This window comes from Juglans microcarpa x Juglans regia, chromosome 4D (genome assembly GCF_004785595.1).
Source record: "Juglans microcarpa x Juglans regia isolate MS1-56 chromosome 4D, Jm3101_v1.0, whole genome shotgun sequence".
Taxonomy (NCBI): Eukaryota; Viridiplantae; Streptophyta; class Magnoliopsida; order Fagales; family Juglandaceae; genus Juglans; species Juglans microcarpa x Juglans regia.
In genome coordinates this window covers 1358888-1374884 of record NC_054600.1, presented here as the reverse complement: position 1 = coordinate 1374884, position 15997 = coordinate 1358888, and the positions used below count along the sequence as shown (strand labels likewise).

At 32.8% G+C, this 15997-nt stretch overlaps 1 protein-coding gene across 2 annotated transcripts; it reads right to left on the bottom strand.

The window, feature by feature from the left end:
* Positions 1-4204: 4204 nt before the first annotated feature.
* LOC121261499 (FRIGIDA-like protein 5) lies at positions 4205-12167 on the bottom strand. Of its 2 annotated transcripts, XM_041163910.1 has the most exons (7): positions 11835-12167; positions 9461-11556; positions 6831-7391; positions 5703-5875; positions 5392-5598; positions 5091-5162; positions 4205-4255 (listed from the first exon to the last, which is right to left on the bottom strand). In XM_041163910.1, the coding sequence occupies exons 2-6, from the start codon at positions 11493-11495 to the stop codon at positions 5148-5150; spliced, it is 2991 nt and encodes a 996-aa protein (XP_041019844.1). In that variant the 5' UTR covers positions 11496-11556; positions 11835-12167; the 3' UTR covers positions 4205-4255; positions 5091-5147. The 2 variants fall into 2 exon arrangements, with proteins under 2 accessions (XP_041019844.1, XP_041019843.1); XM_041163909.1 differs by lacking the exons at positions 4205-4255; positions 5091-5162 and having other exon boundaries at positions 5168-5598; positions 11835-12166.
* Positions 12168-15997: the final 3830 nt, after the last annotated feature.

The following is a 15997-nucleotide window of genomic DNA, read 5'->3' as shown; positions in this document are numbered from 1 at the left end:
AAAAAAAGTGGTAATATGTGCAATGAATGGAAGAGTGCAATGAAAACAAATAAATAAATAAGCACTAGTCATGAACTATATTCATATTTTTAGATTTTTTTTTTAATGTCGGACTGAAATGCAAAAGACTAACAAATTAAAATTAACAATCAAGGAACCAACTAAGCTAAACAATCTCAATTAATCAGAAAATTAATTAATAAAATTGAAATTATTTAAGTCTTAATTAAGCTTTAATCAATATAAAATTCATGGAATTAAGAGATTAATAAAACTAAGCTAAGAATTAAACTAGGTTAGAAAGTAATTGATAAAATACGAACTGAAAATTGAAAAGTCCCAAAATAAGATTTTATGATTCATCCTTGTATTTAAATCATAAATTCTCAAAATCAATCCATAACAATTGTAATGTCTATTAAATGGAAGCTTAAAGAGCAAGAAAAATAACTAATATCGAGTAAATAAACAGTAAATAAAATATCCAAAAGTCTAAGCCAAATATCTCAAAAATATATCATAAATTTTAAATTAAAATTAGATAAATAGTAGATAGGAGAAAGAGTAAACTAAATAAATAGAGATTGAGGTGATAGGCAGTAGAGGAAGGCTAGGCAGCAGCTTCGTTCTGAGAAAAAAACCCAATACATCGCTGTGTTGTTTTTTTCTCCAGACTCAAAACTTCACTGCTGCGTGCGTCTTGCCTCCAAAAGAGAAAAGAATAGGAAAAAAAAAAACTTTGCTTCTTCCAAAATAAAAGTGAACCCCCCCAAGAGCGTCATTAGGTTTTCTTCCTATTCAAAATCGAAAAAGTCCTTCCGTCAAAGCTCCCAAAAGGCCTCTCACGTCCCTGTGTTTTTGGTCTTTAGTGTGAGTTGAGAGAAATTAACTTCTGTCCAAAAATCAAAAGTAATGAGTCCCACGTGAAAATGTGACCTTTTTTTTTTTATGTTTTTTATTTCTTGACCTATAAAAATAATAAAAATTAAAAATAAAATAAAATAAAAAATAATAATAGAATATAAAAAATATGTTGTGCATGTGAATGAATATTATCTAATTAAATCACAAGTTATAAAATTAAGCATAAATCATGCTATTAACTAATTTAAATCACAACTCAAATTTATTCATCTTAACTATTTTTTCATCTAAAATCATTAATAATGTAATATAATAAATAAAATATATTGATTCTAAATATATAAAATATACAATAATACAACTCAATCAGAAGATACGTGCACGACAAAGAGATTTTGTGGGGAAAGTGAAATATTAAGATCTTATTGGGATAGTGAAAATATTTTATCTCATCTCATTATTATAATTTTTTTAAATTTTTATAAAAAAGATAATAAATAATTTAACATTTTCAAATCTCAAAATAATAATAATATTAAAAATAATATTTTATTTAATTTTTATCTTAACTCACTATTTAAACATTACCTAAGATAGAGTTTGCGATGAAGCAAAAGAAGGATTTGCTCGAATTGGAACCGATCGTTCACTAAACTGGGCTCTAGCCTTGCAGGATTTGCTTGTTCACTGGTCACCGTTTTGCTTCGGTCGAATTGCAAAACTGCAAAATGTCGGTTCCGAGTCTTTTCTCTTATTTATTTTAACTTTTTTTTTTTTAGTAATGTTATGTACTGTCACAAGTGCACAAATGCTATGTAATTATTTGAAAAAAAAGTAAAGTTAACTATTAAAAAAAAAATTTATATAAATCTCATATTTACTTATTTTTTTTTAAAAAAATTATATGACGCTTATACACTCTATGATTACAAATATTATTTTTCATTCTGTTATGGACAAGTGCCATTGCACAAATGACATGTAACAGGGGGATGTGGCGAAGCTTATATAAGAAAAAAAATCAAAACGAGAAAGGCGAGAGAAGCAGACCATAAATCAACCGACATTAGAACGTAGAAAATTTGGCCTTCCTCCGACGAAATGCCTTCGAAAAGCATTTATCCATCAAGAAAAACAAAACTCATTTCTTAGATTTCATCTGGAAAAGAGAAAAAATGCTGGATTTCATTATTTGCAAATTTCTCCCAAACCCATTTCGATAATCTCTCCCAAACTCATTTCCACAATTTTTCCCAAATTCATTTTTGTTGTTGCTTGTTGATTTCTCTGTTAATAGATTTCTCTGTTTCTCTTGCACACTTTTTAGAGTTACAAAATAGAGAGAGAGAGGACCTTACGATTACGAAAACGAAATGGAGAGAGATTTCATAAAACACAATTTTATTCCTCAAAAAAACACAGATGAAGTACAATCATTTAATTAAATAATATGGCCACCACGTCAGCGTTTGCACGTTAATTGTGCTTTCGCCGTTTGCATCCAGTGTTTTTCTTTGGAAAGGCCTCATAGAATGGTATAATTCAGCCTATAATAAGATTAAAAAGAAAGAAAAATAATCTTAAGGAAGGATGGTTGGGCGGATCGCTGGGGAAGGTGGTATTTAAAGAGGCCTTTCCCAGCGAGAAGGTAAATTTTATTATTTATTTTATATCTTAACTATCCACTCACGTGTAGGTCAGTGACCCAAATTTCAATGCATAGAATATTTAAGTAAATGGAATAGAGTGTAGATTTAAGATTCGAACTCAAGACCTCTGCTCTGATATTATGTATAATTATCACTTATCTTAAAAGTTTAAGTTAATAAGATGAGATAGATTTTATTATTTATTTTATATCTTAAATTAGGAGTATTCTAAATGGAATACAGGGTTGGAAGGTTGCTTTTAATTATCATGAACCAAATATGGCAGCATATCAACTTGTCAAGTTAGCTTGCACCCAATCTAATGATAATATTTGGATGGAAGAATGTAAAGAGAAATATTGTGATGACTGAAATTCTTTGGTATTCAACAAGAACAGTATTGATCTTGATTAAAAAAAAAGAAAAAGAAAAAAAAAAAAAAAAAAAAAGAAGACAAGGTGCTTAATTTTTACTTTTTTGTTAAGGTTTGAAGTGATAGAGCAAGTTTATTTACAGTATTGCATTTTTTTTAACCTTTTTGGTAAAGACAATTTGTTCATTTCATTTCTTAAAAAATACAGAATGTACACATTGTCGTTGGATATTTAATTTAAAGTTTTAAAAAATAAAACATTGTAGTTTAGATATCGTCAAAGGAAATTAAGGACTTGTTTGGATAGTGAGATAAAATGAGATGAGATAATTTTATATAAGTTGAATAAAATATTATTAGAATATTATTATTTTTTTAAAATTTGAAAAAAATTGAATTGTTTATTATATTTTTTTTGAGAATTTGATAATGATAAAATGAAATGATTTCTGTATCCGAACAATCTTATCCCCAAATATTAAATAGTCAAACAGATATATCCGAAACGAGGAACAAAGATGATAAGGGAAGCATTCAATATTTGGAAAATGATTTAAACAATTTTAAAATATGTAAGTCTTGTATATTTCTTTTTTTTTTTTAAAAAAAAAAAGAAAATTTAGTACACATAAAAATCAAACTTTTAATTCATCATAGATCTCAAGACTTATATACCAGAAGATTGAATACTGAATAGAGCGTTAATAAAGAGTAATTTGGACGTATGGGTCAAGAGACTGTTTTGGTGGGACGAGAAAATAGACAACTTTTTAAAGAGACATATTTTTCTTTGGTTGCGGTTGTTGAGGGATAACCACGATTCCACATTTGTCAAATATTTCGGGTGATATGGATAGAGATATCACGTTTTTGTTCTCTGATTGCAGGTTTTTTTTTTTTTTATTATTAGAATTTTAAGGGAATTTTCTTTATTTCAATTTTAAAGGAAATTTAGATTTTTTTTTTTTTTTTTTTTGAGCATGCTCTTTCCATTGAAAAATTGTTCTCAATTCCTTCAGATTGGTAATTACTAACATATTTTTTAATAAAATATTATAAAATAATGTTGGATACAAATTTAATTAAAAAAAAAAGTGACGGGCACAAAAATTATGCAACATAGACTATTTATTATTTTTGAAATTAAAATCACAGTCACTACCAGCTCAGAGGGCTGACTCCTTGCCAGCCACCCTGTCACAATCTCACCACACAATGGCTTGTGATGCGCAGCCTTTAGTCTTGTCCAAACTGGTGACCTTTCATTCCAACAAGTAGTTGTGCTTTATGTTTCCCATATCAGATTCTATCCTCAAAAGCAAATTTGGTCATAACTCATGATATCTTGGTAGCCCTCAACTCCAGCACCCTGTTTACCAGGGCTTTTCTTTCAGATAGAAATAGAATGGGATATTTGATGTGAAAAAATTATTTCTCGTCAATCACTATTTATCATCTCATATTTTATAAAAAATACCTATATATCTTATAAAAAATATCTCTACATCTTATAAAAAAGTTATAAGTGTGAGGTGTGAGAGTGAATAGTAACTGGTGCATAATAAATCCTCCGCACAAACTTTTTAAAAGAAAATAGAATCCAAAAAAGTCCATTTCTTTATAAATTGTCTTATTTTTGTCAAAAGATTTGTACAAGACTTACATACCTAGCTATGTACAAATCATTTTCCTCTAAACATGTCTCGTCAACAAAGATGACAACATTGATAAAATTTAAGATGAGAAACAACGTTACTCTTAATCATTCTACCATCATGCATAAATAGTAAAAAAAGCCTGAAAACTTCAAAGATCGAAGGGGAAAAACATTGCAAAATAAGCATTTTGCTGCAAATTATAATTGTAAGATATGCAGCCGAGCACCTTCCACTCCAACAAGGTGGTTGAACTATCTTTGCTAGTTAGATGATCAGTGATCGCAATGCATTTGAAACCATAAGATTCAACAACATTGTTGTGTAAACATGACTGACCAAAAAAATCATTGGAAGAGTGGCATGCGTATCTGTCATTCTTTCACACAACACTAACCAAAAACATGCACACCTATCATACTTCCATCATGCATAAATAGTATAATGAGTGGCATGCGTATCTGTCATTCTTTCACACAATTGATTCTCATAGTAGAAATAAAGTCACTAGAAATGGTATTAAACAAGTTTCCAAAAGATTTGTATTACCATGCATTCGTGTCTAGGCTGTGTGTGAGAAATTTGAGAGTATGAAAGTGCTGGCAATCACTGTACACTGGCCTGTCATAATTACAACATCAGACATTGGCCTGTCATAATTAAGGCTGAGTTTAGGTCAGGAATGATACAAGTAATGATTTCCAGCAAAACCCTGCCTAGTACGCAAATTATTTCTGGAGCTGTTGCCTGATGAAGCAAACTGCCAAGGTCCTCCACTAGAAAGATAACTTGTTTCATACTGCCCAGACGGAGTGAAAACTGGAATGTCAAAGGGTTCAACAGTGGATACCTCAGTTCGAAGACGTTTATTTTTATTCTGGTGCCACACTTGCTTCTTGGGGCCTGGTACAGAACATCTCCTTTCTGCCCTAAGCTTCTCAAGCTCAACAATGCGTTTTTCAATGTCCTTGGGTGGGAAATGGGATTGAAGGTTGAAATCGATAATGCATTTCATTGCGGTTCTTAGAGCATCTATTTCACCATCTGTGGCCTCATCCTGTGAGCAAGCCAATATTGGAAGAAGCAAAATTTTATTAACATTAAAACGGCAGCTGAGACTAGGAAGCTGCCATTGACATAAAAAGGCAGGAGAAAACATACCTTTGCTTGAAATGATTTCTTTTTCTGGCATAATATCTGGGCAGATCTCCTTGCATTCTCCAGGTATTCTTTCAGCAGAAGTGCTGGTGGAAAGTTGTCAACCAACTTGAAGGCACACACAAATCTAACAGCCTTAATATACAGCTTCCTCTCAATCAATTTCTCAATAAAATCTGTAAAATGCGAACAAATTGCAGACTTTTTCAAACTCCTGAGAATTTCTGAAATGCAAATTATTAAAAAAAAAAAAAAAAGCAACAAAGAAGATTGACAATAGCAAAGTATAGATAAATGCACCATGTGGGTTCACTTAAGAGAATGATGAACTAATTCAGTTTAAGCAAAAATTCAAAATTCAAACAAGACCCAGTTCAATAAGCAATCTCAGAAAATAAAAGCACAGAATCTATATGCTATAAAATTCTCGAAACATAGAGCTTGCTCTCATGAAACCACATCATCAGCTATTACACCATGTAATAACAACTAGTGCTGTAAAATCACATCACCCACTCCTCATTTTTGTTATTATAAGTAATATATAGTATTAAAATAAGCTTATAAATCACCAAATTATTTATATAATTAAAAAATATATCAAACTAAATTTATAATTTCATTTAAAAGTAAGATTATTAAATATTAACGGCATATTTAATTTCCTAGTGCATTTTATAAATAGCTTTTGGTTTCTATTGTCACTCAAGCAAAACTTGTGAGGTTTAAAAATCAAGTTGCTCAATCAAAATTTTAATGATCCAAATGCTACATTGGAACTTTTTAAAAAATTTCTGTTTATCGCATAATGTGTCAAGGCATGCTAACTTAGCTCAATTGAGTATTTTCATTTAATAAATTTAATTATTTCTACGGATCGTGCAGGTTTTATGACTAGTTAATCGTAAAAGAGGGAAGAATGTGGTTACAAGAAACTCTCACCTCAAGAAACCTTCTTTTGCTTTTTTTTCTTTTCTTTTCTTTTCTCTATTTTTTTTTTTTTTTTGGCAAAACTTTCTAGAAGACAAATTCTATAAGTGGCACAAAAACTGAAAACTAAGAAGTTGACATCATGGGAACACACAAAACACAGATCAAGGAGTAAGCAGAATCACCAATTAAAAAACTTACCAGGAATCTCATCTGCAAAACCAAGGGTCTGACATAATTCTACAGCCTGTTTATATTGTATAACAACTTCAAAAAGCTTTAAAATCTCATATCCATCAAATGAAGATGCCAAACCATAAGAGGCTAACAGCTGCAGAAAAGCCAAAACCTCCAAAGAATTCCTAGTGTTGGCAATCAATCTTTCTTTCCAGTCAACTGCCAGCTTAATTGCTTCTTCTTTAACTTGTGGATCAATCTGTGGTGACATTCTCATTAGCTGCTCTAGCATAAAAAAGTAACTATTCATGGAACTTGCTTGAAAACCAGTCTCTCTCTTCTCCCAAATACGAGGGAAAGACCCCTGAATCACATCCAAAACAAGCTTTGCCGGGTCCAATGACATTTGAAGAGCATGAAAAATTGCTTCGCACATTTCATCAGGACTGTTCCATTGCTCATTCAAGAGCAACTGAAAATTCTTGTATGTAGTGGCAGTTAGTTGAAGATCTGCAAAAGAAGAATTGGCTGCATTTTCTGGGGGCAAATATTCAGGTTGCTCTTGGGAATGAAGGATGCTAATCACTGGACAGGTATTAAGGGCAATCAGTAATCAATTTGTAAGAGTTTTCTGTATTAAATGTAAAGCATACATGAGGAATAAATTTTCATTAACACAAAACGAATCATCAGAAACTCAAGGTGGAATCTATATTTGAGGAAGCCAATTGTTTAAATGATTAAATTAGAGCTTGAGCTCACTAGAAGTGATGGTGGAAAAAAGGAACAGCATGCCGAATTTGTTACATGCCATCATTATTACAATAATACCAAAATTAAACCACTAGATCAGTTAGAGATCAAATGAGAGGGAGGAAAGACATTTTAATTGTTCCAACAAGCTATTTTACGATAACACTGTCACCAGCCATAGTGAATGGATTATCTACGTGCAAACAATCAAGTATCAAGATCAGTCCCAGGGCAACAGCATGCTGCTCCACAAAGAATGAAATTTGACACCACTAAAATAACAGAGCAGGACCTGATGATGCTAAATTATTTGCCAGATCTAGAGGAAAGGACGAATAGCTCCAATTGAACCATATATCAGTCTCTATTTCCAATCAATCAAATGTATTGCAAAATTTCATAAGATTGATTGTCAAGTGTGTGATATAATCTCTAGCAATAACGTACACCTATTACAACTATAATATGATTATGAATAAATGCAATCAACAATCAATCACAGCATATAATACCAACTGTACCACATACATACACAATATCTCCTACATAAAAAACCGAAAATAAAATGGAACCAAGTCCAGCTTAAATGATATCACTATTTAAAAAAAACAACTATAAGGCTCATGGAACTCGCATATAGCTTAGTAACTGACTTGACCCTCCACAAATTCGTATTATACTGTTCCTGATTGTTCACCAACTGATATCCCCACAACCCTTACTCCTTTATTTGTTGACCTCACGCATCGACACTTCAATGCACGCTCCATTCCACTCAGTATCATCAAACTCCATGCTCGGAACTTCACACTACAGTGTAGAATAATTGATCTCAAGATAAAGAATGGCTTCTGGGGACACCTCTAAAGGCCATCTATTACTTGCAGCATCACAAGAATTTCATTATAGAAAATTCTCTCTTTTTCTGTCAAGAGCATTCTTGTTTTTCTTTCAACAAGGCTCTTACTGCTCTCAACAATCACAAAAGAAGTGGTTTTACTCATGGTAAAAGATCTTGAAAACCCTAGCCCTAGAGAATGAGTGCTAATTTTCAACATTGCACGGCATCCCTCAAAGGGGTAAGTATCTGCTTGAACAGGCCATTAGCAAAACAACATTTGCATTCAAATGGTCTTTGAATGAGTTTCGAACAGAACAAATTTGAGTTATACCTTTTTGGTATTGTTAAAAATGTTCATCAAATACACTTTGAACGAAGAAATTTGAAATCTACATTCAACCATTCCGTTCAAGCATGATTTCATATGCTTCCAAGGATGCTTTTGGGTTTAGAAATTTTATTTTCTTGTTCGAACAAGAACTTGAACATGCTTTTCTAACAAAGCAATTGGTGTGATAGCCCAAGTGGAAATGAATTCTTTTTTTAATCAAAACTTAACGTTCATAGATAAACACAACACTCTAACTCTAAGTTACAAATACTTAAATATTCCTAAGGTCAAATCCTTAGACTTCTAGTCACTTACTGCCCAAAATCACAAACATCAACGTGTTTATAATTTTATAATGACTATGACTTTAGGAGTACACACAATAGGTCTTCAAATATTCAGCACAACTCACTTAGACCCAAATGTATTTAGCGTTGTGTTATTGAAATGTGCCAACACAACATATGGACCTAATTGGTCTCAGTCAGGATCATTAACCATTTATACGCTTCTTTAGTGAGGCCTCAAGGGCATCAGTATGAAAGTTTGATCCACAAGCCTGCCACTCAAAACACCACATTTCACCTTTGGATTCTCACATATAAGCTAAAATGAAAAGGAGTTATCAAGACTACCAATGTTATCGTTGATATGATATCTCGACAGACATGATTAAAAAAATAATGTGTGCGTGCGTGTGTGTGTGTGAGAGAGAGAGAGAGAGATTACCAGGTGTTTTACATGCAATGCCAAGGGTTTGCCGTAATTCAAGTGCCTGTGCATGCTGATCGACTATATCAAGAAGACTCTGGAGCTCATATCCATTAAAACAAGAGCCCAATCTGTATGCGGCCAAAAGCTGCAGAAAACCCAAAACCTCGAAACAATTATCATGGGCCATTCTCATCTTTTGCTTCCATTCAACTGCCAACTTCATTGCTGCTTCCCTCACTTGAGGGTTAACTGCAGGTGAGGCCTTCATTAACTGCTCTAACAAAAGAATGCAACTTCTCCTAATAATATTCACATCAAACTCCATAAATCCCTCCCTTGAATGTGGAGGATAAAACCCATGCATTGCATCTAGCACCAACTTCGAAGGGTTCGATGATGTTTGAAGAATTGTAGAGACCTGACCACACACTAGCTCGTGCCTATGCAAACTCTCATTCATTAACAATTGCAAACTTCGTCCATGGGCACAGGGTCTGAAAGGTGCAGGGTAATGAACAGTAGCATTGTTGGCCATGGTGTATTCAAGCTGTTCAGTCTTCACTTGTGAAGGAAGGTTACACTTCTTCCCCTTCAATTCCTTCTCTTTTATAGCCTCATTGATTGGATTTTGTAATGTATCGAGTTGTTTCTCTTTAAAGTCAAGCTCCCTAGCTCGTTTTTCGAACTGCCTTTCTCTCATTTCAAGATCATGTGAACACTCTTCTATGGAGTTCTTGAATGAGACAAGATTTTTCTCTTCAAATTCAAGTTCTTTGAGGCGTTCTTTTGCTATGTCTTGTACATAATTGAGTTGCTTCTCCTTTGATACAAGACTATCAGTGCACTTTTTGATAGATTCTTCTAGGAAATCAAGCTGCTTCTCCTTCAATTCTTTTTCCCTAGAGCATTCCACAATTTTTTTTTGGATTAAATCAAGCATTTCCTCTTTTGATTTGAGCTTCTTGTCAGACTCTTCAATAAAATTTTGGGTCGATTCTAGTTGATTTTCTTTCAATTCAAGCTCCTGCTTGAGTTCTTCAATGGACCTTCCAATTGCATTATATTCTCTCTCTTTCAATTCAACATCGTCACAATATCTTTTGTACACTTCTTGGATTGAATCAAGTTTCTTTCCCTCAGACTCAACTTCATCAGTTAAGTCTTTAATTTTCCTTTCTCTCAAATCCATTATCTTTTCTCTTGATTTAACTTCTTCCAACTGCTCTTTGATGGATTTATCAACAGATTCAACTTCCTTCTCTTTAAGTTTAAGTTCCATTTTCTGATCCTTGATTGACTTTTCTGCTTCACCACATTGCTTTACCTTCAACTCAAGCTCTTCACTGTTTTCTTGAATCAATATTTTGATACTGTCAATCTGCCTCTCCTTCAACTCAAGCTCGACACATCGCTCTCTAATCAACTTTTGAACCTCACATAGTTCCTTCTCTTTCAGTTCAAGCTTCCCAAGACAATCTTCTAATCTTTTTTCCGCGGACTCAAGTTCCTTCCCCTTCAGTATAACTTCATCAAAACATTTATGAATCGACTTCTCAACCACCTCCAGCCGCTGCTCTTTCCATCTCAGTTTCTTGGAACATTGCACTAACGACTGCTCCAATGACCCCAGTTGATTCTTTTTAGACTCAATCTCTGAAAAGCACTTCGCCACTGATATTTGCATAGACCACAATTCCTGTTTTTTCAACTCAAGGTCACCGGAGCACTCCTCCACTGACTTTCGTATTGAATCCAGGTGCTCCTCTTTCAACCGAAGCTTCTCTAGCACCGAACCCAGTTTGCTCTCCTTTCCAGCAAGCTCTCTCTCACACTCTCTCTGATGCTCCTGCATTGTATCCAACTGCTGCTCCTTCAAACCCACCTCTTTTGCACGCCGCTCAAGCTCTTCAAACTGGGATTCGATGGATTTCCGAGTTAAGTCAAAGTGTTCCTCCAAATCTCTCCATTGGGCATTCATGTTTTCATAGGCTCTGTTCAGACCGTTCTGCTTCAACTCAGAGAGCTTCAAATCCGACGAAATTTTCTCCATTTAAAGAGAAAACTTCTTCCCCAAGAAACCCTTGAGAAAATTTAAAACCCTGCCCAAGGAACTGTGCGGAAAGAAAAAGCCCTACTCAAGGTCTATGTAACAATATATACGTGTGTGTGTGTGTACATATAGACACACCCGCAAACCCTAATCTAGAAATTTTCTTGGAAGTGAAGCTTTTGATCCAAACCCAAGAATAGAATCTAAACTGGAGAAGTAAAAGGTGATATCTTTAGATTGAATAAAAGAACGTAAACCATTGAATAAGAAAGGCACGTTTTGCATGTGAGGCTTTATAAACAATCATTGAAAAATAAAAGTGGGAAAAGTTTTACTTACGGAAAAAGAAAGAGTGATAGCGTTGAAGGCCGTGTGAAAGTGAAGCAATGATCGATCTTTTTCCTATTCCTGCCTTTTGCTGTCGCTGCTTGCTGCTTCGTTTTTGAAGGGTTTACGTGGGTGAGAAAAAAATGGAAGGAGAAAGGAAGTGCGGAAGTCACCAAAGTGCTCAAGAAAGAACGTGCAGAGATTATTCAACGGCTAAAAAAGGATTTGATCACCAGGCAAACTATAATCACGGAACCAAATACTTCTGCAACGGTAAACCACGGTGCACTCTTATCCCTATATAGTTTGAATAACATATTAAAATTGTTTCTCAGTTTCCAACACAAAAATATATTTTCTCAACCATTTTAATATATATATATATATATATATATATACTAGGTCGGAACAACGTGCAAAGCACGTTTGCCTAGTTCAGTAAAACATTAATATTTATAAAACATTAGTTTATAATATAACATAATCAAACACATATTTACAAAACTAACTAAAATATCAGTTCATAATATGAGTCATTTGATATTTTTACTATGATGCATCATTTTGTGTCATTTTCTACTGCATCAATAGAGACGACATTGAAATTCTTGTATTGCTGCTGGTTGATTCGATTGGGATCTGCTAAAAGTTGGATCATCCATTCTTTTTGCGAAACTTCTGCTACAAGATTTTCAATATATGGTAGATGCTCCTGTAAAGAAAATTTTTAATAAGCTTCCATGATTAATAAAAATTTAAAGAACAGAAATATGGGAAATTAATATAAAACTCAATGTGCTCATAGATAATGTAGTAAACATGTCAAAAATTCTAAGATGAACTTTTTTACTAACAACAATAAATTTAATGAAAAATAAGAAAACATACATCACCAGTGTGATTCATGAGTTCAACTGCCGAACAACTGAATGCTTGTTCTACAACTTCACCAAACATAACAGCAGATAATTTTCCTGTACCATCGTCGAGTTCAACATATGCTCGAGAACTATAAATTTGATGGAAATATCATTTTAAGTTAGAATCAATAAAAGCTACACATTAAATCTATTACGTAAATCATCAAATAAAACAAAAAATTTGAAAGATACATACCGTGGTTGAGAAATGCTTTGATGTTTACAATGGTAACAAAGGAATGTATCATTGTAATCATACCCAGTTCCTTTATTGCAGCCAATACATGACATGTAAAAAAATATCTGGCGCAAGTCAACCACAATTATCTTCGCCTTTATCCAAAATCTTGCTTTCTACATTACATTAGAAACAATTTTTTAGGTGAATTGATTGCATAAATATTTCAATTTGCTACAAAGAATAGGATTTTACCTGCATGGGTTGTAAACTTTTAATAAACTCAGCAACATCACAATTCTTGATAATTTCTCGAATACCAACAGAAGATAGAGATGTTGACGGGTATGTCAACCATTTTGCAATAATACTCTCAAGTAATAAGTCATTAATCACCGCCCTTAAAATTCATAAAAACAAATGCAACATAAAAAATAAAAATATGGAGATTTCAATATTCAAGTGGCATGAAACAAATAATGACTTATATTTGTAATAATTACCACTCCTGCAATGAAGTTGCTTCAGGAAGAACAGGATTGATCACAAATTTACTTTTCGGACGCGATGAAAGAGACAATCCTTCATTGGAAATAGAGATCATAGTTAATGCAAGCATATACAATATAAAAAAAATATAATATTGTTAATTATTAAAAATACCATTGTAAGAACCAACTCTTATTCCTGTTCCAAGTATAACTGGCTTTGTCTTTATTATTTCTGAGATTGTTTTGCATTCATCTTGAACAAATTGACCCCACATAGTTAAACATATGGGGTTTAAGCTACAAAATTGGAATAAAAAAAAGAATTAACAAAATATGTAAGAAATAAAGAATGAAACATAATTCTAAAAGAGTAACCTACCCAAAAAAATATTTTTACCTTTGATCAATGACGTAAATTTCCTGAATAGTTGTAGGTCCATGCGCTGAAGTTATCTCTCTACATGGCTTGATGTGGATTGCAACAGCCAAAATATCTGAGAAATAAGATTTAAATTTTTAATATATTCATAATCAAATATTCTAAAATAAAGAGTCAATTACCTATTTCTGCAATTGAATTTTTGTAAGCATCTAGTTCATTGAATGGAACGAGTTGGTACTTCGGTGGCTCCAATTGTTCTTCATCTTTCGGAACTTCCTCAATTATCGTTCTAGAATTTAGGATCCATTGATATTCATATTTTTCAATTCTATACTTTGGATCAAGCGGCTTCACATATGCATTACTGATGTAATATGACTGGAAAAGATGTAAAGTATTATCTCGTGAGTCAATATCTTTATCAAACATTGTGGCTTGGACTCGATTTCCCTGTACAGTATAAGAAATTGAAACGAACAAAAAATTATTGTGAATAATTGAGCATAATAATTTTGTTTAATTTTAAATTGTTTTTGGGTTTTAAAAAAATAATTTCTTTTAAATGTGTTATAGGAAGAGAACTAAATAAACGGAACATCATCTACATTTATATAATATGAAACGATTTAGAAAATGAAACAAAAAAAAAACCCAACAAATCAGTAGTAAAAAAACAAATAAACAAATTTAATAAATAGGATGCAAGAATAAGAAAATCATTTACAAGTTTTTAGTATATGGAAAAAAATAAAAGATGATAGATAGAAATAAATATTATACCTCTGGATCAATCAACGTTAGGTTTTGGTACTTTACTGGCGAGCGTTGCCCTGTTCGTTTGGGTGACTTGTCTGCCACGATCATTTTTATTTTCCAATTTCTTATATTTGGAGTGATATCTTTTATCGATGTATAAACCGTCCTCATCTTTAAAGCTGTTCACATACAAATATATTAAACGTATAAGTATGATAAACCCAATACTAAATTTAGAAAGGAAATTGCAAAGAAAATTAAAGAATACAATAAATATTTCAAGAATATAATATAAAACTCAAATTATGCAATTGAATCATTACCCATATAATATTAATCTGAACATCCCAATCTTAATAATTCTGTATACACAATATTTTTTGTGCAGTTCTTTTCTGATCGTTCAGTCGACACTGGCCGTATTAAAACCTTTACTGTAGATGCAGTCTTAGCCCTTGATAAAGCCACATATAATTGACCATGTGAGAAAACAGGCTGAGGTAAATATATCCCAACAAAATCCAACGTTTGCCCTTGTGACTTATTTATAGTCATTGCAAAGCTTAATCTGATAGGGAACTGGGTTCGTTTGAATGGGAAACCACTATTTTCATCAACAGTTGGTAAGAATGGGATCCTTGGAATAAAGACTCTTTTTCCGCTATGGTGTCCAACTGCGATTTTTGCATCAATGACATTTCGATCAAAAGCTCGACAAATTAGGCGTGTTCCGTTGCATAGTCCTTCTGAATGATTGATGTTTCTAAGCAGCATGATGGGACAATTTATCTTCAGTAACAATTCATGAGGAGGAAGTCCATTTGGGGTTAGAGTATTCAAAAAATCCTCCATGATTGATTGTTCAGATGCATCTATTGCTTCATCAAAGCTATAATATTGCCTAAGCTCACCAGGAAATCTATGAATTAGCGATGCATTTATTTCATCAACATAACTGTTTTTCGGTGTTAATATGGCCCGATTCATCATAGCTGAAATATTTATTGAATATTCATGAATATCATGAAAAACGGCATCTATTAAATGATCCAAAGAAGTGCAGTCATCTTCATACGAAACAAGCATACCATCAGGAATCTTTATAGTTTCATCAACTGTGATTGGTGGCATTCCGTTGCCTAATTGTAAGATATATTCTGAAAAAATTGGATCCAATCTTGCTCGCATATTTTGAGTTAAATGAAACTTGATGAATGTAGGCCACAAATAGGAAGAAACCAAACTGGCGTCGATTTGTTCTTGTCTTGTTCCTTTACGAACCACAGGTAAAACCTGGCGAAAATCTCCACCAAAAACGATAACTTTTCCACCGAATGTTAACTCTGAATCATTAATGTCTCGTAGCATTTTATCTAATGCTTCGATGTGTTGTTTTCTTGACATAGGGGCCTCATCCCATATAATTAACTTTGTTACACGCAATAGCT